The sequence below is a fragment of the Anomalospiza imberbis genome, chromosome 1 (assembly GCF_031753505.1).
Source record: "Anomalospiza imberbis isolate Cuckoo-Finch-1a 21T00152 chromosome 1, ASM3175350v1, whole genome shotgun sequence".
Lineage (NCBI taxonomy): Eukaryota > Metazoa > Chordata > Aves > Passeriformes > Viduidae > Anomalospiza > Anomalospiza imberbis.
Window position 1 is genome coordinate 149,106,679 of NC_089681.1, and position 27,914 is coordinate 149,134,592.

The 27,914-nt window shown below is 40.4% G+C and overlaps 1 protein-coding gene across 1 annotated transcript; it reads right to left on the bottom strand.

Moving 5' to 3' along the window:
* Positions 1-27,872, bottom strand: LOC137464473 (vasoactive intestinal polypeptide receptor-like). The gene is made up of 13 exons (XM_068175848.1): positions 27,794-27,872; positions 17,723-17,822; positions 14,240-14,347; positions 13,389-13,498; positions 11,060-11,157; positions 9,028-9,160; positions 8,451-8,604; positions 6,718-6,778; positions 5,812-5,881; positions 5,128-5,219; positions 4,424-4,553; positions 3,532-3,573; positions 1-519 (listed from the first exon to the last, which is right to left on the bottom strand). Exons 1-13 carry the CDS (start codon positions 27,824-27,826, stop codon positions 331-333), a joined length of 1,320 nt encoding a protein of 439 aa, XP_068031949.1. The 5' UTR covers positions 27,827-27,872; the 3' UTR covers positions 1-330.
* Positions 27,873-27,914: the final 42 nt, after the last annotated feature.

Here is a 27,914-nt window from a genome sequence, read left to right on the forward strand (position 1 = left end):
AGTACAGGAGAAGTAAGTAAAGGTGATAGGTCAGAAAAGCAAAATAAACCTTGTAACGACTTTCTATTGGGTTAGAAAGTTCTATATTGTAACAAAGAACTTGTGACTACTTTGAGCTATGGCTGACTGCTTGCTCCTCTAAAATCTCACAGCCTCTAAGACTGATATTTATCTGAGCAAAATAAATCATTCTTAGCCCAAAAATAGTCCCAATCCCTTCATTGTTAGTTGAGAGAGCTCCTGACACTATGGAAAGCCACAAAGGATCCAGTTGGCCACCTCATGGGTGGAACATTGCAGAGTCACAGCTACTGGTCCTGCTGGGACCCCTCAGACAGTGGTGACACCATCCTGGAGCACAGAGGTTCTCCTTTTGGGGCTGATTTTGTCCAGCAGGGAGAGCTGAGTGACATAGTTGACTGGGCTGGTTTCTCTGGACAAAGCCCCGTGTTTGTGGGTGAAGGTCAGGTACTCCTGGTACTGCCACTTGCACAGTTGTTTCTTCAGCTCAGTTTGAACCTACAGGAAGTTACAAACAAAGAGAAAATTAAGGCTTAATGAACACTGGAGGTAAAGTATGCCCAAATTCTGCCTGAGTACTTAGCCCAGATAAGCCAGAATTAAGCCTTAACACATTTTTAGAAGAATTTGAACTCTGTCCTTATTCCTTTTGAAAAGAAAGAGATTTAATTTCAAAAATTCAGATGATGGCATGCAGAAGTACATTTGGCCATCAGGGCAGGTCACTGGCAATATTTATTATTTTGGTGGCCCCTATTCTGCCTTAAGTTTCTCTGTTAACCACACAGACAACCCCTGAGTACAACTTGATGGATGGGTCTCTGGATCTTCCAAGAATCAAATAAATAAAAGAGATTTCCTCCACCGATCCAGTATGCCAGCTCTATCCCAGCAAACTCAAGGCCCTCCAGCACTCCTCAGTTTCATCCATTCTCATAACACCTTGCCTGGCAGCAGCCTAGTCTCTCACATTGTCACAGACACTCAAAACTGAAGAAACACAGACACAGAGAAAATAATAATTAGTTTTTATGATTGCAAGGAACCACAGCAGATGCACTGCTGAGTAATAATGAGTGGCCAAGCTGCTCCAGGAGCAGTTATCCCTAAGAAACGTGGAAAAAAGCCAACCCAGCTTTATCTTGGGCCAGAGATCAAGCTCTGCCTGTCCTGTTTTTAACACCTTCTGGATTTTTGTGTTGTGAGGTACAATATGCAAGCTATTAAAAGGCTGTTGAAGCAATTAAAAGGCTGCTGGCAAGGAGTCTGTGATACAGAAGGCAGGTTGGAAGTAGAGCTTTCTGTATTCACCACTAAGTCTTGAAGGCAATCTCTCAGAATGGCCATTATAAATTGTTTTCCTAAATAACAGACATATTTTAGGAATTACTCGTCCTTGGGTAGGGTTACTTGCTGTTGGAGTCCAGGACATCCTTCTGGCTGCCCTGGCTGTCTCTAGACCCTGGCAGGGGCTCAGAGACCTTGGCATGAAGTCAAAAAGCATCTGTGGCTTTGATTTTAGCCCATGGAACACTGCCAAGTCTATATGAGTAATTACAAGCCACAAGGGTTTGAGTAGTGTGATTGTTGAATTAACACAGGGTGGAAAAGTAGAATTTCGGGATTTTTGAATGAGGTTCAAGGGGGTATGAGATGGAGGAATCTGGGTGTGTCCTAGCCTTCTTCTCCTTTGTCTTGTCCTCCATGTCTTGCTGTGATGGTGACACTTTTCTATTGGTTTAAGGTAGAGATTCACAGTCTAACATAGATGACAGGAATTGGTAATAAATTGTAAACATACAACACATAGTCTTGAGTACATAAGGTGGGAGCCACCCGAGGCTCAGGGCAGACTGCCATGGCTTCCTTTCTGGATGGACCTCGGCAGGTCAGAGAAAGAATGTTATAGATAAAAAGAAATAAACAACCTTGAAAGCGCAATTGGACGCATTCCAGACTCCTTCTTTGGCTGCATGGGCTGGGGAACAAGGACTTTTACGATTTTGGGGTCATTCCAAGCAAAGCAGACCCCGACAACTTGCACCTTGCACCTCCGTTTAGCCATTCCTGTGAGGTGCTGGAGTGTTGAAGGGCATTGGAGGGATTGGAGAGCAAATCCGGTGAGGAGTGGCTGAGGAGCTCAGCCTGGAGAAAAGGAGGCTCAGGGGGGACCTTCTTGGTATCCACAACTCCCTGAGATGAGGTTGTAGGTGGGAGTTGGCCTCTTCTCCCAGGGAACAGGAGGAGAGGGAACGGCCTTGAGTTGTTCCACAGGAGGCTCAGGTTGGACACCAGGAGGAATTTCCCCATGGAAAGGGTGCTCAGGCTCTGGAAGGGGCTGCCCAGGGAGATTTGGAGTCCCCATCCCTGGAGAAGTCCAAGGAAGGCCTGGAGGTGGCACTCAGTGCTCTGGACTGGGGACAAGGTGGGCATTTGGAACAGGTTGGACTTGGAGGGATTTTCCAACATTAATAATTCCATGCTCTATGAGAATTGTCCAAGTTTGAGCCACTGCAGAGACTGAGGCACCATTAGTGTGTCTTTCTCAACTTTTCTGAGGATGAGATGCGGTTTTACGTTTTTTTAATTAGATTTGTTTGTTTCTTTTGGGGAAAGTGTCAGCAAATTTAGTGAGGTTTTTTAAATTATAGGTTCACTACGTTCAGCTGCAGGGAGTTTACCCAAATTCGGCCAGTATTATGAAAAGAGGAAAAGAAGTATTTGAACAAAAGTCCTGATTGCATGAGCTGACCTGGAAAAGGGGAAAATAAAAGGGAGAAACAAGGGGAAAAAAAGGGGGTGAAAGGTGAGGAAAGTAGGGGAAAGGGGAAAAAAGGAGGAAAAAGGAGGGGGAAAAGAGGGGCGAAAAGAGGGGGAAAAGGGGGGGGGAAGGGGGAAAAAGGAGGAAAAATGGGGGAAAGGGGGGAAAAAAGGGGGGAAAGGGGCCAAAAGGGGGGGGGGGGGGAAGGAGGAAAAAAAGAAGGAAAAAGGAGGGGGGAAAGAGAGGAAAAAGGGGGGGAAAGGAGGAAAAAAGGGAGGAAAGGGTGTGAAAAGGGGGGGAAAGGGGAGAAAGGGATAAAAAAGGGGAAAACGGGGCAACAAGGGGGGGGGGGAGGGGGAAAAAGGGGGGAAAAAAGAGAAGGGGGAAATGACTAAAGTCACCAGGAGAAACTAAACCTAGAGAAAGTGAGGAGCTCTACAAGCTTTCCATTGAGCTATCATCATGATAGCTATCAAACATAAATCAGGAGAAAAGTCCCCTGACAGGAAACTCAGCAACCAGTTTTAAAGGGTCATTGCTTCAAAGTTTATTTTGTGTCCTCCTGCCAGAACTGTATGAATACAAATAAAGTCAAAGAAGCTACCAAGGGACTAAAAAGATATGGGGATGTCATGGTTTCAGGAGCAGATCAAAGACAGATCTGTTCTGAAAATAGGAAAAGAAATTAAAAAACGAGAGGGACCTGTGAGTTTTAAAGGTTTTGATAATTTCATGTACTAGCTACTCACCTCTGCATTTGAGAAGCAATATAGGAGAGCAACAACAAAACCCTAGGACAGGGAGGGTATGGAGAGAATAAACATGGATTTAAAATCTAGAATCAATAACAGACATCGAGTTTCATTCACAGTGTGTGTAAGACAACAAAGAATGCATATTTCCCAGTTTTCTATTGAAGTTCAGGCAGTGTGACACTATTTATTGAGTTTTCATAATAGAATTAAATTTCTCAGTAGACTGGTGACATTTTATATTTATTATTGCCCTTGTACAGAGGCAACAAGGATTAACTTGCTGTTTACTGTATCCTACAAACAAATTCTCCCTCAGATAAGGCAAGCATGGAACAGGGATCATTTGCAGCACATGTCAATGAGGACAAGTTGTGGTGGGGTACAGGGGAAAGGGGATGGGAAAATAAATCAGCTGTTCAGTACAAAATATACCACACACAGGCCTTGACCCTCTCAAATCCATGCTGTTGTTCTGAGTATTGGAACAGCAAAATAAACAATGAGATATTAACATGGTTCACTACTCCTGAAGGGTAAGGGCAGAGCAGGGGGTTATGTACTCTTATTTACCACCCCTCTTATCATTATTACATGTGAAATCATTTTCAATCAGTTCACCTTAATCCACAGACTGGTCTTCGTGGTGCTCTGTCATTGTTATTCAATAAATATACGTATTTTATTTATTTGGTGATTATCCATATGAAGTCTGACCTGGAAATTTCAAATAATAAGGGAGCCAGCAACAGAAGAGCTCGCGAAGGAGTGAGATGGGATGTGTGCCTTGAATTTGGATGCATTAATAAATCCTGCTCTAATAGCCAGCCTGAAGTGTGGTGGTACAGGACAATCATCTCAGGGTTGTTAAACCTTCTGTCCATCTTACCTGAAATGAGCCCAGGCCCAGCTCGATATAAAGCCGAGCCTCCAGACCAGTGCTCTCTGGGAAAAATGCAAATACAATGTAGTGCACCCCAAAGAGGGGGATCAAAAGTAACGTGGACTTTGCAAGTCTCCTGGAAAAGCAAGAATTAAAGAACAATGCACTGTTAGAAACAGGGAATGAGTGACAGCAATTGTACATTGGAACATTTTAAAATTCAGAGAGCAGCTCTAAATGGAGGCAGCTGCACGCAGAGAAGTTGTGGAGAGGTCCTGTGACTGCACTGCTGGGCTCCCCAGTGGTTCTGAGGGGTTTGTAAACAGCCAGGACTAGGCTTGGTTACAGATTTATCCTGTTACTGCAAAGGATTTAAAGGAAATTATCTGCTTCTTTCTCTATGTGACCATTTGCGTGGAAAGGACTGGGAGCAAGATGGGTCAATCACCTGACATTTAGTGTTTACATTTTCAAGATTTTGAAGTTTCATACTTTGCTATTTTACTTTTCTCTTTGTCTCTGACATATGCACCCCACCCTTTTGCCCTGAAGTAAAAATGACATGTGATATTTGGGCTGAAAAAGAAAGTTCACATTGTCATTTCTTCTCATTCTATTAGAAGAGGAGTAGAACATTCTGTTCTCCTACCATAAAAAATTTCTTGCAGCATTTAGAACAGCTCAATCCTAAGAGACTCAGAAATGCTTACACAAAGTGGCTTGAATGGCTCCCTCCTCCCTCCTGGGATTTCAATTTATGGACTAGAATCCTGATCACATTAATGAATATAATAAAGTTAATCTGTAAAGACAAGACAAAATCTGTAAATTTTCTACAATCCAAGACATGCCTCCAGTTGATAGAAATAACTAAAAATCCCCACTTTTAGGAACTGCACTGCTATAAACCAATGCTCATCTCTTCTCAGCTCAGATCAATAGCTTTAGAAATAATAATTATACTTCCCACCAATATATAGCTGTAGATAAAATACGGTGAAAGTTACATTGAATTATTGTAGACCTACACATCTTAATATCATTTTATGTCTGACATTAATGCCTTGTACTTCTGGTCAGAACTTTAAATTTAGATTTTAAATTCAGATTTTAAATTGCCTAAAAATGTCCCCCTGTTCTCATCATTGTTTATGTCCCCCTGTTCTCATCATTGTTTATGTCCCCCTGTTCTCATCATTGTTTATGCAGGGATTATACCAGATACAGACCTAAAAAACAGATTGCTCCCTCCCTAAATTCAGGTGGTATAAAGTTGTGGAGAAGGGAGATTTTTTTGTCTTAAGTTAACATCATAAGAATTCATTGTAAAAGCACACTAGATAAAATTATCTATATGCAGAAACTCGAGGGAAAATAAAAAAAAAAAACCTTACTAATACAGTCAGCAGGATGGGGCCTTTGATGATCCATAACACCACTCCATTTTCATCATCATCCCAACATCTGGAACAACAAACAAAACCAGGTTTTTTATCTGTCCCATGGGAGCTTCCCATAACACACAAAAACACTTCTGCCAAAGGAAAGGAAAGTGGTGGACACAAAGTTTTAAATCACTGTATAAATGTCCCTGGTTTCCCTGTAGTCTAATCTAAAAAAACTTTAATCAGCAAGAATCACAGATTGAAGAATCAAAGCAAAGTAAAAAAAAACCCCACATTTGTATTTTTAAGCTTCTTTCCTGCTCTTCTTACCACTCTCAAGTCAACTTCTTATTCAACTCTCGTGAGTTTTGAGCAGGTGGGTATAAAATAGTATCTTTTCCAGCTGATGTGAAATGATCTGAAAGCCTTCAGGCTATCTTACAGCAAACAATCTTTCTATCTGGGGCTCACATTAAAAGATACAGATATAAATAAAACAAAATAAAAATAGTTGAATGGAAACAAAAGAAGAAATTACTGGAGACAACGCTGATCGTTTGAGACGTTCTCATTTGAAGAGACTAGAGTTAGTTATTTATAGCTGACTTATACAGAAACAGCATTTTTCTTGACATACAATTATTTCAAGGGCTGGGCATTAGGGAACCTAAATTAAATTTCAGTAGTTAATACGATATTTCCAGGTTTTCTTACCCCATGTATGGACATAAAAATCACAAAACTTAAAAGTGTTTTCTCACTTATGTACAAGCTGTAAAACTTAGAGGTAGAATTTTGAATCATGAAAGTTTTTTCCCCTTACCTTTTTCTGTACACATCTTTTTTTCTCCCTCAGAAAAACAGAACACCATAAAAATAGGATTTTTTGTGTTCCTCATCCCAGCTCTGACTTACCCAGTGTTCTGTTGATGGATTCGTGTGAGGACCCAAGCAAACATCACAGCAGTGGGAGCTCCTGAGCAAATCAATAGAATAATTGGTTTGAATATCCTGTCCCATGGGATCTTTATTCTAATAGGTTCACAGTGCAGCAGGTTGGATTAAAACTCAATTTATGGGTCAGACATTTTTCAATAACTTTATGAAAGAATTTAATTTGCAGTTCAGGGAAAGGAAAAAAAAAGAAAGGAATAAAAGGGCAGGAGAAAGGAATCATAACAAAGGAGAAGAGGGGATGTTGTGAAACTACATTTTCAGAAATAAATGTAAAGAATTACTTGAAGGTTGGGATAGGAATTACAAGCACTTATGAAGCTGGAGTAAGCACTTATTTAGCTGGGGCTCTTTCATCTTGTGGATTGTGGCCAACAAACATCCTTTGCACAGCAGCTGGAAGAGTTCATAATTTTGTCCTAAAGACTCTACTAATCACCCAAGACCAACAGTTGATAAGAATTCCATTAAAATTTAACTGAATCCAGTGATTTCTAGCACCACTTTATCACTGCTTATCCTTCTGTCCTTCTACATTTTTGACTGGAGTTTTTTAAGGCCTATAAAGCAGAAATTGCTTTTTCTCTCTTTCTGTGGAATTGAATTTCCAAAGACTAAGTGACTTTCAAAGCTGCCACAAAAGGGACTCTAATGTGAAACAGGTGAGTTTTTCACTGATTATTCTATAGAAATATAGAAAATTTCTTTCTAAGTATCATTTGAGATGTGTGGGAAGGGCTCAGAATTTGTCCTTCCAAATTTTTGCCCTTTGCTCAAGTCCTTTAAGCTGGGACCTTGTTAAATTCTAGTTGGCTTTTTAATTAATGAAAATAAATATTTCCCTCCACATCACCTAAGATGTGAGTTACCCCTGAGGTATCTCTCACCTTCCACTGATTGCAGAAGGAGATGAGGATTACCACATTATTAATTGAGTTGTTTGCTTTCTTATCTCAGACTGGCCATGATTAATCAAGGGCTGAGAGTCTACTTTCAGACAACCCTATTTGGAATAGCTCCAAAAAATTTTAATTGCATTAAATAAAGTCTAAAAATCTGAAGGTGAAGGATAAATTAATGTTTATTCAGGATAATTTGGATTTCACTTCTAAGTCAAAAAATGTCATTGTAGCTACTCAGTTTGGGCACCTGGATTTTAGACCAGCCAAGGTGAGACATGGGAATATCTGAGAGTCACAATAATTCCGAGCAGTGAAAGAAATTTATTTCACATTCCTATTCTGAAGTTATCAGAGATAACTTCAATTGCTGTATAACCTCAAAAGATTCATTGAAGTCAGGAGATCTCTGAAAATAGAAGAAAAATAAAATTGTTTGATTCCTAGGTGTGGACTGACACTATTTAAGATTAATCTGTCAAATTCTGCTTGCTAAAAACAAAAGGCAACTTAGTCACCCAAAGTTCTTTAGTCAGTGGAGGAATTCAACATATTTTTAGGATATTATCCAGCCATATCACTCATCCTCTTGAGGCCTGTGCTATTCACCACCATGGTGCAAATAACTAAGATAAAAAAGGGAATACAATGATGCAGCAGTACTGGATGAATGGGCAACTTCCCTCAGAAAAGTGTCACCTTTGACAGGCTCCTTTTACCTCAAAACACAGATTTTATCCACTTCTGCAAGCAACCAGAAATACTGAAGGGCACAAAGAGGAAGGGAGTACTAACCCCAGCCAGTAAATATGAACCACCACACAAACTTTTTGTTGGAAACAAAGGTCAGCAGGAGCAGGGTTTGCAGGTAGATCCCTTCGATGAGAAGCCAGAAGAAATTAGCTAAAATACTGAATTGGAAGAAGGCCACAGCAGCCTTACAAGCAACCTGGAAGTGCAAAGGAAGAAAGACTTTTTAGGCCTTCTCTTGCTATGGCTGGTTTCTATAGAACTGTAGGCAAAATGCAATGTTGCCACACAAAATTAAGAAACGACAAAATTTCCGTAAGTTTAGGGTTTCATAATTTAAATTGACTTTATTTTAGATTTTTGAAAGGGAATTATTGGGGGTTTTATCTCACAGATTAAATCCTTTACTGGTAGAAATTGTTAGAGCTTGATTAGAGTCAACAGACCTAAATATCAAAGCTGAGTGCAGCCTTAGCACTTGGTCTTTGGGTTTACACAATATTGTTTGTTTAAAGATTTCAGTTTTAGCAATAGGAGAAATAGGATAAAAATATCTCCCTGTTGCCTTCAGGCAAAGAATTAAATGTTCAGTCAAGGGTGAGAGAGAGGGGAGGTTCAGTACCGTTGACATGAGGCAGTGGTCCATAGTTTCATCTGCAAACAAAACAGCATCTTTGGTGAAAACAGCAACTGCTCTCAAGATAAAGGAGACAAACAGGTGCATGTGGATGTAATTCCGTGTGCAGTGGAATTTTCTGGCATGGAAAGAGAAAATAAAAATTGTTCTTTGAGAGAAGTTTCTCACGGTCTCATCAAAAGTCAAACAGGAGCACACAAGACTGCAGACACCTTGCAAAGCAATAAATGATCTGTCACTATTTGAGAGGCAGCGAGACAGGAGGGAGCAGAGAAGCTGTTACCTTTTTCAGCTAATAAAAATTCCAGGATAATTGTCCTTGGATCACTGCACATTTAAAGGAGATGCCAGAAGCAGAGAGTAACTGTGGGACTCTTGGGCTGGATTATGATAATATCTCTTAATTATTTTTAATAGTATTTTTGTTAAACAAGCTTGCATCAGGCTTTTCAGCCCCTTTTGTGCCAAAGAAAGGATTGAATTGCTGTCAGGCACATATTATGGGATGGCTCCGGAGGAGTTGCCCTGGACTGCATTAATCTGATGAGGAGCAGCTGAGGGAGATGGGAAAGGGGCTCAGCCTGGAGAAAAGGAGGCTCAGGGGGGACCTCATGGCTCTGCACAACTCCTGACAGGAGGGGACAGTTGGATGGAGCTGGGCTCTTCCCCCAGATAACAAGGACAGGACAAGAGAAGAAGGCCCCAGGTTGCGACAGAGAAGGTTGACATTGGATATTAGGGAATATGTCCTTATGGAAAGGGTTGTCAATACTGGCACAGGCTGCCCAGGGAAGTGGTTGTGATGCCTAAAGTTTTAGCTTTCATATTTTCCAGATTCTGTACTGCACTGGTATAGAACTCTGAACTTCATAGAAAGTGTTAGCAAGTTCTCCTCACAGTTCAGTCAGACAAAACAATCCTTTTCCAGCCTGAGAACCAAGGACACTGCTGCAGCTTCAGGCCCAAAAAGTCCAAACAACAGTGAATTGAGGAGAGCAAACTGGGAGGATGGGACTGCATAACCTGAAGCTGTAACTGGACAATTACCCCAACATGGAAATGGACCAAAACATATAAAAGTGCAAGAACTCGTGACTCAGAGTCCATCTTGGGTCCATCCTGGGTGGAGCAACAGCCAGGCTCTTGTACTGCCCAAGGTGTATCCTTTGAAGGGCCTTTTAAAAAATCCCTACTTTATTCCTTTAACTCTGTCTAGCCTCTGTTCCAAGCAGGCTCTTTAGGCATCAGTTGAGTCCCCATCTCTGTGGGAATTTAAAACAAACTTAGCTGTGGTGCTTGGGGTCCTGGGTTTAGTGATGGACTCAGCAGTGCTGGGTTAATGGTTGGACTTAATGATCTTAAATGTCATTTCCAGCCCAATATTCCCATGATTCACTTTCCCTAGACTGCCCTGGGCACAGTTTGCCTTGAGCTGAAGGAATCTCCCTCAAGGTTTGGACACATCAGTCTCGTGCTCCTGGGTCCCTCTGTAAGGGCTATGACCTCCGAGACTGCCAACCCACTCCAGTCAGGGAGCTGCTCTGTGCTCTGCCTCAACCAAACCCCAGATCCACTTCCTAATAACCAACATCATCAAATGAGGTGTTTAAATTTTATTAAATCTCTTTTTTATAGCTCTCAGTTATGGAAGCAATGGCCTTTCACAGAGGGAATGGACAATTTAAAAATGGTCTGGTCCCAGGACATGGGACAATATTTCTGCAGAGTCAGTTCTGACGTGCACTGTAGGAATGATTAAAAAATGTTTAAAATTATCTAAAGTTAGGGCATTTCCACTGTATGGTGTCATTAAGGAGATTAAGAGAGATTGCCCAGCTTGATTGTTTTAACATTTGAAACACTGCAGCATGAGCAGAGAAGGACCCATCACCATCAAAGGAGTTATGTTTTAGAATGATTAGAAAACAACCATAAAAAAATCCCACAAAACAAAAGCACAGAGGATCTGAGAGAAATTGTCTTAAGGCATGCTGAGAAAAAGCCCATTTATATTTACCTGAAGGCAGCAAAGACAATTAGAGCTGTAATGAGCGAAGTCATGGATGCTGCATAGCCAGCGGTGTAGACACGCCAAAATGCAGAATAATAGGATTTCTAGGGGGAAAAGGAGACACAGTCCAATGCAGGGGGTTGTGCTGGATGCACTCTGGGTGCTCATTCCTCTGGGACACATTTCCCTCACTCAGTCCCACAATCTCTGTTTTTCATGCTCAGGATCAGTTTCAGGATTTTCCCTCCACCACTAACAAAAGCTTTCCTGTGAGTCCTGCTTAACCCCACACAGGAGAGAAGTTTCACAGCCCACAGGCTCATCTGACCCCTCTGAGCATGTTCTGCAGGAAAATATTAACTGTGAAATATAAGCACCTTTTCTCATGTCAGTACATAAAAACTCTGGAGCACTGAAACATTCTGGTGGGAGATTTGTGAATCTGTTACTTTAGACCTGGACCAAATTCAATAAGTATTGATTTTCATACACAGCTATAGCTGAAAGAGAAATAAAACTCTCAATTTGCAGGTGAGAAAGCTGAAAAATTGATAGTTACATCAGGTTGTGAAGGTAATTAAAAGCCAAGGAAATCACCTCACAGTCCTTAATTCTCTGGACAAACAGTTCATTCCTTGTTGGATATTGTAGCACTGTAAATTCTTTATAATTCACTTGTTTTCAATTAAGATCTATATCCTAAGAAATCCTGTGTCCTAAGAAAAATAAAGCTTGTTTACTTGGCTTTAACTATGCAAATTTTTTTCTGATTCACTACAAGATCACCTAATTATTTAAAACCCCAAGACAGTAAATTCTCTGAACCCAGGCAAATTTCCTCCTTATAAACCCAGTGGACACTTTGTTCTCTAATTGATCCCAAATCTGTTTATATAAAAGGCTGCAATTCTAGGCTGAGACAACAAATTAGCAATTTTAAATAAAACCACGAAAAAGAAATCTTGTAACCCTGACATGATATGAATCATCCTGGTGTTTTTGAAATAGCCCTGATCATTTATACAGTATTTTCAAAACACAGATGAAAACTAGAAAAGAGGTTATTTAATGTAATAATAAAGTGTTTCAATTATTTTATCTGGTTTTGTAGGATGGATTAAGAAACAACACTAAATATAAAAGACATCAAAAGTGCTCACTGCACATACAAAATACAAAGCAAGTGGTTCTATTAGGACAAAATTGAGATTTTTTACTCACTTCCCTACATGTGCAGTGCAGCAGAGATTGCTGATTTTATCTTCCTTTTGTAGTCAAACATTGTGGATTTGACTGGAATAACAAACTAAACACAGGCAGAGCACAGAGAGCAGCTCTGTGTAGAAATCTGTCATTATTGTGAAATAGAAATATCGTTCCTTGCTTGATTTTAGACTAGACCAGCCAGAAATTATGCCTGGTTTAGCATAATCCAGGGACTGCTTGGAGAAAGCCACCTGGACAGTAAGTTTAGCCCTGTGGGAGAAACCCATGGGGGCTGGAGAACTGTGCTCTGGAATACACATCCTTTTATGAATTTACATCCCTCTGAACTGTTCAGATTATTTCCAGCATCTTTCTAGAAGGCTTTTAAGAGGTTATTTAAATTTTCTAAGCATTTATTTAAGCTTTAAAAACATCTATCTTTTCTAAAAGTGCAAAGTACAAATATTCTTATTTACAGAGGGCCATTGAGCTCTAGATATGAACTCCAGTACTATGAGGAGGAATGTGGAAATTTACATCATATCAAGATGTGGGTGTGAAAGAAATTCTGAAGCCTAATTGAGCATGAATGATGATTTTCAGAGAGGAAAAATATTCACTTCCTGTTCCACTGAATACCTGAGATAAAGTGTGGAAATACTCAGTGGCATCCAAGAGTTCCCTCCTAAGGATGTGTGTTGACCAACAGGCTATAAAGTTAAGAAATATTTTTTTCTATGGCTCAAAGAAAATCTGGAAAAGAATACAAATAAGAGAGATCCAAAGGAATTTTCCCTGAAAAAAATCCCTGAGGACTAGTGGGTAGGGTTTCCCTGGGAGATGCGTTCATGATAAGGTTTTACATCACCTCTGTCAGAGACCCAAATCTTAGTTTGGACAGGTGAACTAAGCATGAGTTTTACCAAGACGAGACTTTTGGTTGAGGAGGAAAGTGCTGACTGCTGCTCACTTGCTTTATGTTAAGCCTAATTTGTTAAACAAGTTCTAAGTATACTGAAAAGTTTTGGGTTTAGCACTGAAAATGGGCAATTCTCAGATATGTGGAGCACCCAGTTGCTCAGGAGAGGCTGCTCTGGAGATGTTCAGAAGCAGGAAATGAAATTCCCACCTGATCCTCAGGTCCTTTACTGGAACCTTCATCAAAGCCACAGGCAATGGTGTATGGTGGGAATGGCTCTGACCAATATTCCTCTTGTGTACAGTTCCTCTGAAGGAAGCCTTCAATGGGAAAACACAGCAGAAAATTAATTAGGGGTGCTTGTGCTGCTGTTCTTTAAGTTTTGATGAGTAGCAACAATTTCTTATTACCCCTCTGATTCCTGAGTTAGGGACTTACAGGTTGAGTCATGTTCAGTGAGATTAGCTATAAGAATGACAATATTCTCTATATCTATGCTTAAAAAAAAACGAGGGACATGTTCCCAGTCATTTCACGATGCAGTGGGACTTGTGCATTTCATATGGGAAATCAACTCTTCAAATCCATTCCTTCCACAGAGGAAATCACATGATATATTTACACCATATTTTGGGATTTTGGGCAAAGCCCTGAGCCCTCTTTTCCAGACTGGAAGCTCCATACAAGTTTTAATCTTGATCCTGCTCTGACTGGAAGATTGTACTGGCGGACCTCAGGAGGTTCTTTCTAATATTAATTAATGTACAGTTTTATAAATCAGTGATTCTAGGACATATTTCTTTATAAATTTAGCGGCATGGTGCACTTGTCCATTGTACTTACATCACCAAAGCGATTAAACAATTCAGTAGAGCACAACAAAAAACACAAGAGTGTCAATATTGACCCCAAGCCGAGATGTGTATCTGGATAATTACTGAATGCTGACTGACATAAGAGCATTGTAAATCAGGAAAATATGAAGGAATCCTCAACTACTAGAATTCATTAAAAATAAAAATTAAAAAATAGGGATAAGAAGAATAGGAAAAAAATCTTGCCAAGGGTACTGGTGAATTCTTCAAAAAATCGTGGGCAGGGAATTTTAACCACTTCCCCAAAAGTGGCTCTGGGCCAGCAGGTTAAACCATCCCAATCTCTGGCACATCCTGTTAAAAAAAAAAGAAAAAAAAAAAAAAAAAGTGCCTCTAAATAAAGAAAATCACAGAGAACATCACACATTTGATCTTCCATAATGAGATTATCTGTGGCTTTCCCACTCATTCACATGCAAGAGCCACAGCAGGACATGCAACTCTGCAAATGAAGGAGAGGAATGTTTTCCTTTTCTCCTTGAATGCATCCTTGCTCACACTTGGTATTCCAGCTGGACCTTCCCCTCCTTATCTCATGAGAGAATATACCTGAAATTCAAGCAGACACAATCCAAAAGTCAAATCACTTGGAGCTCTTTTCTGTTGTCAAAACAAAAGCCACCAAAATAAAAGTATTGAATAATGATTAGGACTTGAGATTTCTCATTATTCCTTTCTCATTACTTGAGATTCTTCATTACAGAGTCTAACTGAAATGCATCAGACTTAAAACTCAGCTTAACCTCTTTATTTCGTGTTTAAAAATCTACCAATTTCACCTGGCTTAAAGGAAATAGGGGCTGAAGTCCCAGTCTTAGGCAATCAATGGCATTTTTGTGATGGATTCCCAAAGGGATTAAATTCATCCCACACTAGAACATCTCAGCATTATAAGAAAGGACCCTCACTGGGAGTGGGTCTGACTGTAGAACCCATGAGGTTCCCTAAAGCAGAGACTGCTGGCTGATGGCACAGGGTGTGCTACTGGCTCTGAGCTCCCTAAAAAGGGTTTTCAGAAGTTTCAGTGAATCACAGCTTTGTCACAGCTGCATCACACTGAGACTTCAAGCTGTTGGCATTTGGGCGTGGGGGTAGCACAGAAAAATTGCCAGCATGTAAATGTGCCTGAAACAATAAAAAAAAAAGCATCAGGCTCTAACCAAAACTAATCTCTAGGTAGTCATAAGAGGAATATAAAGCAGGGGATTGGGTTGGAAGATGTTATTTTCTTCCATGATTCTTCTCTGCTGCCTCTGGGATGGATGACGAGGCAAATCTGAAGTTGTCACATTGAAATGTGGAAGCAATACTTGCCTGTAGCTGAGCAAAGTTACTGACTTTCAAAAGGATAGTCCTGAGAATCTCCCACAGCATTATCCTCACATCACGCTCAAGAGGATGAAATTCCTGGTATTCCAAATTTTCCAGGGAAAATAGAGGCCCTCATCCATTAGCTGTAGTTTTAATTGCCTCAAATATGTCAGCTAATTTCAGCTACATTCCCTTTGTCATCAACAGAAAGAGACAGAGCCTTCCAGAGCTGATTCATCCCAAATATTGGTGCCTTCTTCCTGAGGACAGGATGAATCACACCCTGCAAATACCTAGCTCTCACTGATAATTACAGCCTAAACTCAGCTGCTAATTGTCAAATTAATGAAGCCAGGTAATATCAGTCCCACTTAGACATGCAGTGGGCCCCTACACTTACACTCAGCAGCTGAAGTGATCCTTCTTAGAAAAGCTTGGCAGATTTGAGGGGCTGAGTCTAAAAATCTATTTCATTTGGCAATGTGGAGCTAAAAATTCTATTTGTATGACCTTGTGTAGGAACAGAACTTGTATGTCTTAAGTCTTAGAAATTATTTATTTCCAGTGACTTATACAGTTTATATCAAAGAAACTGGTGAGTGCGGGGGCTGAGAGGGAATTTTTCATGCCAAGGTTTTCAAGAGCCTGGTGGTGTCCAAGTCACTTGAGACTCCACAAAGACAACTGCAGTAGGAGTTGACACCATGGATATTTAAGTCTTGTTCAGTAATCCAGGAATTTTGTGACAGTGAAAGAAAAAAAAAAAAAGTGGAGTTAGGACTTGATTAATTTGACCTATTTTACACATCTGTTCCAAAATTAGAGGAATTTCACCCTGGGTTCTGCTGGTGGCATTCATTGGACACTTCTCTGTACAAGAATAATGTGGAACTACTTTAGATTAAAAGCTCTGCCACACAGACTGATTCCAGCACAGATTCTCTGTGACTGCTGAGGTTTAACTCTACAAACTGTGATCCCTCCATTTGTCTTGCTGAGTTCCTGAAAACTATAGCACAAGCAATGGACTTTTACATATCTTAGTGTAGCTTTATCCTCCAGATAAAATATTTGGGATAAATTAAATATAAATTAAACTTAAATGTTGTTCACAGTTTTTGGATTTTCACGTATTTACCAATAGGCCAACATTTTTTTTTGAAAATTTTTCCCAGCTCTAATATTGAATCCCAAACTATATTGAGAAAGGTTGTAAATACCAGAACAGACTTTTCATTAAAGTCTTTCCTTGTCTGGAGAATAAAAGTTGTAGAAGGGGAGATTTGAGAAGCTCAGAGTGAACAAGGTTAAAGATTTTTAAAAGTTTTACAGAACTCTCAGGAGTTTTTATTTCTTTTGCTACAAACAGGATTCTAAAACCACATAATTATCTTTGTGTTGAAGAGGAAGATGCCTGGAATGACATTCTGTAATGCAGGTAGCAAATAATTTTTGAAAATGCCTAATTTATACCAGAATTTTTCTTGCAGTGGGTTTCTATGTGTTCTAAATGTAAAATGTGTCCAAGAGGTATTTTGGATTTTATTTTGGACTTTTCAAGTCCAAAAGTGTGCCAATTAAAGTCCAAAACTATACCAAAAATTTATTAAAGTGTGTGTAAGAAATAGCACCAAAATAAAACAGGAAACTAGAAGAGGAATATGAAACACAGAAGTGATTGGAAAATCTGTAGTATAACATGAAAGACAAAGGAAATATTTTGGGCTTAAACTCTGATTTTCACCAGGCTGCTAAAGGCAGATTTCCAGGTGGTTCCAATAATTCTATCCCAATCAAATGCATGAGGTATCTTTGTCCCACAGTAACTCTGCAGTGAACAAACATCTTAAAATTCATGGAACTGAAAAATCTCACAGAGGTGGATTCAAATTTTTCTAAACAAAGCTGACTAGAATAAAGCATGTCTGAATTTCTGAAAGAGTCTGAACATTTTGAAATTCCATGTTATTTCTAAGCATGTTTCCAAAACCCCAGGAGGGAGCATCTTACACAGCTTTCTAAATATATTTTACAGGCTTTGTTTTGTGTTCATTTTAGTTTTCAAAATTTGTATCATGCAATAGACTTCTGAACACCACCACAATAAATCTTTACAAGCGAACAAATAATGTCTAAAATTGAAAAAATGTAATATTTTGAAGAACTTGGGATTTTCTTTAACCTTTTTTCCCCCCAAATAATATTTCCACCAGATTGGAATGATTCCTAACGTGATACAACTTCTTTAGGATCTTCGGTACCTTCTGTGGGAGTTTCTTTGGGGTTTTGGATGTAAATAAAGAACACTTCAGTAATGCGAGACATTCCAAGCCAAGGGATGCCCATCAGGACCTTTACCTTTAAGATCAGCTGAGGCAGATTCGTTGTGTTCCGAGCAGAGAGCCTCCTCTTTGACCACCTGCTGGAATATTTTGCATTCTGGATGGATTCCCATAACCTTGGCAAGAGAAAGACAAAAAAACAGCAACAACAAAAAAAAAAAAAAAAAAACCAACCAAAAACAAACAAAACAAAGCAAAACCAAACAAACAAACAAAAAACCCCACAAAAAACTCAAAAAAAAAAAAAAACAACCAAAAATGAAAGGAAAAAAAAGCACACACACACGCAAAAAAGGAAGAACTTCTGTGATTATAAGAATGAGAAAAGCCAGTTTGTACCTTGTGGTTTATACGTGGTTTATATCTTGAGGTCAATGAATGTGAAAACTCCAGCTGAAGCTGTTGATATTTTTTTTACACATAGAACATATACAGCTCCTCTTCTCCAATCTGGATATGTTTATCCCCTTCCCTTTGCAGTTGTTTTCCACAAAACTTAAATAATGGTCACAATTTTTGGATTTTCACATATTTCACCAACTGGCCAAAAGTGGATGAATCCACCAGCTGTGGGATTATTTATATCAAGTTCTCCAAATTTAAATACAGCCTGACCACAGAAATATTTCCTCTGCATAAACCAAATAAAATTAAATAAATTTATTTAAATAATGGTAGTCTTGGCCATAGTTTAATCTGAATGACTGAAAAATTCTCTGGATGTGTTATCTGAGGATGTTGCACACACCTTAGACCGAGGAGCTGCTTCCATTTTAACAGATGAAGAAATGAGAAGAAGTTAATGACTTGACTGGGAATCTTAGGGAACATTTTTCTGTCACAGATAAGGTGCCTTTAAACAGCTAAGTGGAATTCTAGATAGCAGTTGAATAAGAGTCTAAATTCATCCTCTTAGTTACAGCCATTTAGTCCCATTTATTGCCATGTATTTTGCTTGACCTCCATCTCCCCCTCCAGAAGGTTTCATGTCCCCTTTAGTCCTGTGTCATCACTCCCCTAACTGTGAGATGTTCTTAATGGTCTTAATTATGTTATCATGAATGTTCTTAATTAATGTTCTTAATAACCTACAGAACCCCAAAACAGCTTCCTCTGCAAAGGCAAAGAAATTCTGAGAAAGAAACTACATGTCAAGTGTGTACACTTGATTTATCTCAGCTTCTTTTGCAGTCCTTGGGAATTTCAAGGATGTCTCAGTCCCCCAGTTAAATCTCAGGGATGTAAAACATCCCTCAGATGTAACCCAGAGTCCAGAAATGGTTGGTGCTGTTTGGAATGTTTGAAGGTATCTCAGCCCTCTTGTGTAGACTGTGCATTAATTTTGTCAGCCCTGTGTAGAAGTATCAAATGCATTATTTGAAACCTCAGATGCATTATTTGAAATCTCAAATGTGTTATTTGATGTCTCAAATGCTTCTACACACCCACCTTTAGGAAACTGAAGTAAACTGATTGAAGAAAGCCACTGAACTGTATTCAGAGAACTGGATATTGGACCAAATATTGGGATATTGGGATCTTCAATACATAGAGAGTCTTATATGGAATAGAAATTCTCTTTTTTTTGTTGTTTTGTTTTGTTGCTTGCTTCTTTCTAACCTATGCTATTTAAGACAAAGCCAGGGGCTCAATTAGCAGGGATTTTAATGGGAAATGATTACCGAAGACTTTCCAACATGTTTTTGAGGAAGACTGTTGGCCCATTTAACCTCTAATGACTTTGAAAAGTCAGTGCAGATGTAAACATCACTTCCATATTGCCTTTTCAATCTCAGAAAACTGATTTATTCACCTTCAAAATGTTTTAAACGAGCAGAGCAACCAGGATTTCTTTTAGCTTCCACAGAAATGTTACTGGAAGTTATCCAGACTATCCATCTCAGCAATAATATCTGCCGAGGGGCAAAAATTAGAGCACAACTTTATCTTTAAAAACCTTTAAAAATTCTGCCTACATTTGGGTTTTAAAGTAGCATAGACAGACTTGTCTTAATTATGAGGCCCTAGGGATGGTTCATCCATGCTAATATTAGAACAGAAAGAGGATTAGGGGCACTGTTTGAAAAGAAAGTTAAGACATGGTACTTTTTCTTGCCTTATATTACTCCAGTGGGGAATTCAAAATACATTTTATAAATCAGCATGAATGACTCTTAAAATAGTACTTTTTGCTATTCAACTATAGTAAGTCAATTCTGAAATGGTATTTTTCAGGTATTAATAGGATCCCTGCTCATCACTTTACATTTAAACAGACATTTCACTTTGCAGTTTGCCCACATAACAAATGAATTCTCCGAGTAGAGGTAACAAAATAATTGCTCCATAAGTCTCTCAATATTTCAGTTCATAAAGGTGGATTCAGCTGGACAGGAAAAATGCCATTCCTCTACTTTCTGGAATTCCTGGATTCTGTTACAGTGATAATTTAGTATTTGGAATATTCTTAGGTTTGGTGTTTAAAAGTCATGGCAATTTGAGAGGATGCTCTGCCATCTACTCAGTCCTCTGCTAAAAGGTTGTGCTAAAAGGCATAACCCAAAATGCAAACTATCGGTTTCTCGAGGTTGGGATTGAAGGCACTTGAGACGGCATTCCATGTTGGGACTCAGTTGTTTATTATTTCATATCAGTGAAACAGCCTCACAACCATGAGTTCAGCAGTCTTTCATTACCAAGGCACAAAATGGCTAACTACCTCTTGTTACAAGGTCTTTTAAGACTAAACTGTCCAATTAAGAAGGGACGCCTGGATTATTTTCCCTTTTAACCCAATAACTTATCCCTCAAAGCTCGCAATGCGGACTTTTCTGTCCAATCACAAAACATCACCCAAACCATGGAGAAGAAGGAAGAAGGCAAAGAACAACAACCTGTCTCCACCCTAAAACACCCATCTTGCTTCATATTTATTCCTATAGTCTAAAACCCCAAACTCTAAGTGTTCCACCCTGTGATATCACACACTTCTAACCAACTCCACACCCGTAATCCCAGTGCTATCAATCAATTTTTAAAGCCTTCTCCACAGCCTCAGGTCAAATGCAGAGCTCTCTTGTGAGTCTGTGCCTTTCAGCACAGGAAGTTTAAAATTCTCAGCATCCAGGATTCCAAAATCTCCTCCTCTTGTCTGAAGCATGAACACTGAGTTGACAACTTTGTCAACCATCTGTCAGACACACATTCGACCACATATTTCACTTAAGCTATCATCTAACAAAAATTCTACAACATCATTGATTCCCACACCCATGAGGAAACCCAAAATTTGAAATGTCTTAGAAAAAAAGCACTGAGGAGTGGTGGGTTAAATTAACTCCCACCTCATGCCAGAAAAGTTGGGAATTCCTAGAAACACACAGAATCAGTTCTGAAAAAAATCAGATGGAAGAGTTATCTTTTCTCCAAAAGTCAGTCTAAGAGACACAGGCCGGTGGAATGAGGGACACTGAGGGAGCGTGCCAGACTCCTGCTTTTCAAAGTAGGCTGCATCTCCTGTCTTCTCTCCCTTGGTAAATCCACACCTGCTGAACCAGAGCTTCAATCACCATTATCCATCAGAGCTGTTGGAAAATGGAGGAGTTCTTCATTTGTAAGGGCTGGGGAAGCTCATACCCCACCCCTGGGCAAGTGGTACTGCCTTGGTTTTACACACAACAGAGGAATTGCTAAAACAGGTCCAGGTAGCCCTGCCTCTGAAAATGGTGGTAAATCATCAGGAAAAAAAAAATAAAATTTGATGATTTCTTTTGGAAATCCTGATCCACTGGTAGTGATACCCAGAGGGTGGGGAGGTGCTGGCACAGGGTGCCCAGAGAAGCTGTGGCTGCCCCTGGAAGTGTCCAAGGCCAGGCTGGACAGGGCTTGGAGCAGCCTGGAATAGTGGAAAATGTTGGGTTGGAACTGGCTGACCTTTAAGGTCCCTTCCAACCCAACCCATTCTGGGATTCTCTGATACCCATGGTGATACTGCAGTAAATCCCACAGACACTCATAGGTAGAGCAATTAACCATTGGCTCAAAGTTTGTTTCCTTCTGGGTTCTGGATTTGGGGTAGGCAGAGCTACAACCACAGGAGCCCAGACATGTTATCACAGCCCAGTGCAGATATTAAATATCACTGACACTTCAGTGCTTGAAAATCAACATCAAGCCCGATTTCAGATGTAACCTACAGACTATTCCACCAGAAGCCAAAATAGGGCTGGTGTTATTAATTTATAATCATGCAGCCTCACTCAAAGTAATCCTACTGTTGGACAGTAAAAAAAAGAAAAAAATGACACATATACAAGAAATCAAGAGCAGTGATGATGCTTCAATTTTTTGAAAAATTGAAGAAAATTTTCCTCAGGCTTTAAGAAAAATAAAGACATAAAACCACTGTATAGTTAAAGAAAAACCTTGTGGGCAGAGCTTTGTTGTGATTTGTTGTCTCTGGCTTATTTTCTGTTATTTATCTCACAGTGCCTTCAGTGAAAAGTTTTTGCTCTGATCTGCCTGCAAATGTTGGGTGATAGGGCTTTCTAGAAAGCAGGAGCTCTGCACTTGGTGCAGGGACATGTTATGGCAATTTGGGAGGCATCTGCTGAAAAGGTGGCTTTTGTAGGAAAAGAGTAGCTCCTGGTCACCATAAAAAAAAGGAAAATTTAGGAACCAAAGCAGAGCAGAGCTTTCTGAGGCAGACATGTCCAGTCTGGCACAGTGTTCCCTGCCACAGCAAGTGTAAGAGGCAGATTTAAAATGTTATTCCTTTGATCAATATTTCCCAGTATCTCAGCAATAACCTGGCCTGACTCTCACTCGAAATCACAGTGGGGTGCTTTCATCCCAAGATTCACACATAAAACTTTGAGATTTCAGGAAATCTTGTGAACAGTCCCTAAGGAATTGAGCTTTGCATTCCTGAGCATCGTAACACAAAGGGTTTTTTTTACTGGATTGAATGTTCCTGACCAATTTGAGTCAAAGTTCACAGGGGTATTTTGACTCCTAGTCCTTACCATGAAAACAATCTTGCCTGGAACACAGTGAACACTAAAAAATTAACTATGACAACCATGAGCATACTAAAAACCTGAGACAGTTTAGAGAGACAGATTTTGGCCTTGCATTTAATTTTAGACTTCATTTTCTTCATATCTTGTAAGGTTATTGCACTGAAACCTTAAGTGGCTTACTCACTGAGAGTATTATAACATTGTTTTCTATTTCCTCTGTTCCATGATAGTTCATTTATTTCCCCGAATCTGCACAGAAAAATCAAAGTAATGGCACTTTGGGCTTTAATATGCTTATGTTGGACAACAGGAGATTTAGCAAGCACTGGGAGGAGTATTTCTAGCAATATCCTCATGCCACGCTTAGTGCAATTTAATTAAAAGCAATCTTTCCTGAGAGTCCATTCAAAAATGGTGCCCCTAAGCTGCTGTGGGGGTAGAAAAACTATAATTTAGATGTCACACAAAAGACAGATCTTCACTCATTAAGAAGTCCATTAGCACACTTGGGGAAAAGTAGGGATATTTTCTATGCTCTCTGAAAATTAGGGAAGTGCTTCAAAGCTGGGCACTGAATATATTATTCACCTTTGAAACAGCAATTCCATGGGATCAAAGAGCCAGCAGTAACACTCAGTCTTTTTTTGAAAATTAATCAAAGCTCGAAGAATTGGCTGAATTCATTGACAAGATGAGAAGGCTTCAAGAACTTGAAGGCTCTTTCCAGTGATCTGTTTCAGCTTCCCATGCCCTGCAATCCTAAAGCCTCACAAATCGGTTTTACATCAAATACATAAATCATTGACTGAGAATATTCATCACTGTTCTTTCTGCCTCTGCCTCCTCAGCTTGCATTCACTCAGATCCCGTCTCAGATATGCTCTGAAATTAATTCCTCTACTCCCAGTTCCTGCTGTCTGTGCTTCCCAAGCTCTTCTGATATGACTCTGATGCCTGAATATTTTAGTTTTCCCTCACACAGAGTTGTCTGCCGTTCATGTCACACACAGACTCACGCCTTGGAGGATTAAAACTCACCTGGTATTTTAGAATACAGAAAAGCACAGCAAGGACAACTCCTGCATCCCCATTTTTAAGTGTGGAATGAAGTGTTCAGTTAGTCCTGAAAGTTGGCCAGGATTGCCAAAGACATCAGGCAGGAGAATCGGGATATGCTTTGAAATGCACACATTTTTTTCAGTGAAATTTTGATGGGCAAGAAAGGCTTTTATGATGGAGGAAATCTCATGGAAAAAAAATAAAAAGTTGAAGACAGGTTGAATAACAGACAAAGAAAACCTCAGCCTTTTTCATAAACTTCCCAGTCTGTTGAATGTGTCTCATCTAAACCTTCCCTTTGCTTAACTCCTCAAGAAGCCAAGTGCCAATTAAAAATCTCTGAGACCAGGGAGTGCTGGACACTGAAGCCAATTTTCACACGTGCTTTGGAGGTTTCGGGGGCCCACCCCGAGCTCCATGAGCTCCTGTCCATTTCACAGCCACATTCCCAGTCACTGCCCTAAAAACCTTCCTGTCCAAGCCCTGGCCTATGAGTAATTCTTGGATATTTATAATGCCACGTGCATAGTGTTGTGTTCTGTCAGAAAACAAGAAAAACTATAAAAAATAAAGATTTCTTATGCAGCAAAACAGTCAACACAACTCTTAGGAGCTCAGTTACATCCATCTAGGTTTTTTCCACCATCTCCAAGCCATGTGTGCCACTGTGGGCTCTGAAAAGCACCAGGTGACCCCAGCAGTGACAGAACTCCAGCACCCAGCCGTGAATTCAGCTCTCACACAAAGTCCTGCCCTCAGCCTCCAGCTCTGACACCACCCTGATCCCAGAAGCTTCCAAGCCCAAAGCTAAAGCCTCATTGCCAATCTTTTTCTTCAGTCAGTTAAATAGATTATTTCATGAGTCTTTTTGGCTGAAAATGACTACCTAGAGGATATTTTCTGTGTTTGTTTTCCCTCTCTAACTCGATTACCTATGGAAGAAGGGAAGCTGAGACACTGATTGCCTCACAGTCATTTAGAGGAACATAGTTACATATTTTCAATATTGTTTTCAAGACATTGAAGCAATTCTTGAATGCTCCTCTGTGGATTGGACTGTATTTATATGTCTGTGTTTAACTGCATGACCTTACAGAGAACAGCACTTGCTATACATATTTATCCATGTATACCATTACATTTATTCACTCATAGGTATTCTTTATGAGACAACACAGCCATACTAATTTATTTTGTTTATGAATGCTGTGTAATTAGTATTACCTTGAGAAAAGTTAATTTATCAGCACTCTGCTAAATTGGGTAGAGCATTTAATTATTACTAATGCTTGAGGAATAACAGAACATCAATAACTGAGGATCCCCATTTTCTGCTATTGCAAGTATTCCTGTAAATTAAACAGAAATTTCTCCTTTTTGGTATCTTTTTTTTGCCTGCAGGTGGGATTCATGTCATCTAATCACAAAGTCCTGGAATCTGGAAGTCAAAGTCCTGCAGCAAGTTCATTTAATTGATCTGTATTCTTGGAGTGTTTCCATCTCTTCCCAGCAATACTGAAGAAGGCTCAATGAGTAGCTTTAGACCAGATTCCTAATTTTAGACAGTTAATTGTAGATGATTAATCTAAATTCCCCCATCAAGCCTCCCTTAATGATCAGTGAAAGCAGACAAGCAGTTCCAGGGAAGGATTCCTCCTACTTTGCTCAGACACCTGTTTGAGGACAGTGACTGCCTGTACAGGAGCCTGTCTCCCTTCATTAACTCCCTCCAGGCTAAAAAAAAACCCTAAAACCAGGTTATTCCACACATCCAGCTCCCCATGGAGAGGAATTGAAGGTCTGCAGGGACCAGACTGGTAGAAGAAGCACAAATTAAACATGGAAATTGAGACACCCAGCTTAGTTTTACTGGGAGCTCAGCATCTTGCCATGGGTTTGGATCCGTATGTCCATTAGCACAAGAAATGCTTTGCTGAAGGGATTGTACAACTCAGTGGTGACCCCCCCTGTGTTTCCATTCTCACCTCCATTCATTAGATCAGACTAAAGCCCTTCCCAGAAATGGGAAATGTATCTGTTTGGAGAGGAAAGCAGTTTATCACAGCAGGGAGAACAGTGAAGGCAGAGTCTTTTCTGCTCTTTTTCCTCTGCTCCCTGACTCTGAACTCTTTAAGGCAGGAAAAGTCATTTTCAGGCATTTCAGCCTCCTTTGCTCTCTGTTCCTTGTCACTTACCAGTGGATGGTAATTCTTTTAATGTCAAGGACTCTATTCTGCAAGGCACAAATACATCCCTGTGGAGCTGACAGGAGGCAACAGTACCCAGCTCCACAGAGGAAGTTTTCAGGATTAGCCCTCTGCTTTATTTTCATATCTGATTAATGACTTATTTGCACAATCCATACAGGAATTATTTCTCTGCTCAGACATGATACTTTGAAACAGGGAGGGGGGGGGGATTATTTCCTCAGTACATCCTGGGAGTTTCAGGCTTTCCCTGACTCTTTCACTGAAGATGCAAGGAGACCTAGATTGAGACACAATACCCCACTGACATCCAGAGCACTGCCTCTCACCAGACACGGAGTTGATGTTCATATTTTGAGGCCAAAAGCTGTGCAGATCACATAGTTTATAGAATTTCTCTTGTTATGGGCACAGCCTGCTGCAATATGCTGCAATATTAAAATGATGTATGGCAGCCCCCAGATGTGCACAATCCATCACTTCAGATCAGCTCCACTCTGCTGACAGCTGCAAGAATGAGCTGTGCCTCCATTAGGTGTAAAAAAGGCCGGCCCAGATGCCAAAATCACTTCACCTGCAACAGGCTAAGCCTTTAGGCTGCCTGGTTTTGCATGAAAGAAGAGTATTACACATGAAAATAGTGAGGTTTGCATAGCAAGGACCCACAAGCTATCCTTTGTACATAAATCTGTGTAAATACAGAGGAAAATACAAGATTCAGGGGTTGTGCATGTGTGAAAATTTACATCCCATCCCTCACTAATTGGAAATGAAAGGTCAGGATCAGTCTGTCATTTAGGCTCTCCCCATTATCCACAGAGGAAAGCAGGCCCTAGAGAAGCAGCCACTCCATCTGGCTCCCTCAGGACAAGATGGAATGTTTCCTAGGAAGGTGACTCTCTCCTTCCTGACTCCTGCTGAATCCCAGCCCACGCTGAACATTTCACTGTGACATGAGAAAAGTTTGAATTAATGAGTCCCTGGTAATCACACCCAGAGGAAAGGTTCCAAACACTTCCCCGAGACTGAGGATTGAGGGCAAAGAAGAGAAATTTCTGAGCTTGGATTTGCACTGATTTTTGTTACGAATCCCAGGTAGGGGCAGAGGTGGAGCGTGGAGATCAGGCAGGGATGGCTGTGCCTGGATTGTGTCCCTGTGCTCATCCATCTTCCCTGATGTTCAGTGGCACAGGCTCACCTGCTGCCCTCAGTGCACACAGACATGAGACAGTTCATGCTCCTGCTTGGTGATATTGGAAACCTTCAGCTCTGAAAACATCCCTGCCCTCTCCAAGAGGTAAATGTCCCTCATCCATCAGGAGGAGCTACTCCTATCTAGCTATCATCCTTGTCCTGCAAAGTTGCCTTTCTCAGGACAGCTGGGACAGCGACCTGTCCCCTTCTGTCTGTCTAAAGCCCTGCTACAGCCTTCTGATTTGGGAATGCTCTTCTGTCCTCTGCAAACTTCAACTGTAAAGAATGAAAATGAAAAGACATTTATTAACAGCATCTTGAGATTGGAAAATTTTAATGAAAGGAGCTCGGTCAACACATTAACTCAGGGATATTTTTTATTTCCTTCCCTCTAATATCTCTGTCTCATTTTCTATTTTTCTCCTTAATCCTTTCCTCGTTTTTCTTTCTTTCTTCCCACTCCCCATTAGGAGAAAAGTTACCCGGCTCCTGCGGACTTTCCCCCACCCCGGCTGCAGTGGGGCAGCTGCGGAGCCATCCAGCTGTGGCCGGGAGCCAGATGTGCGCTGCCCCCGCCCCAGCGGTTCCCCAGCGGTTCTCACTCACCAGCGGGAGCAGCAGCCAGCGCAAAGTTCTCATCCTCCGCAGCAGCCGCCGGGTCCTGCCGCTGCCTCTGCCTGTTGTGATGCTGCCAAAAGCCGAGGCTCTGCCCGCCCCCACCTGCCCA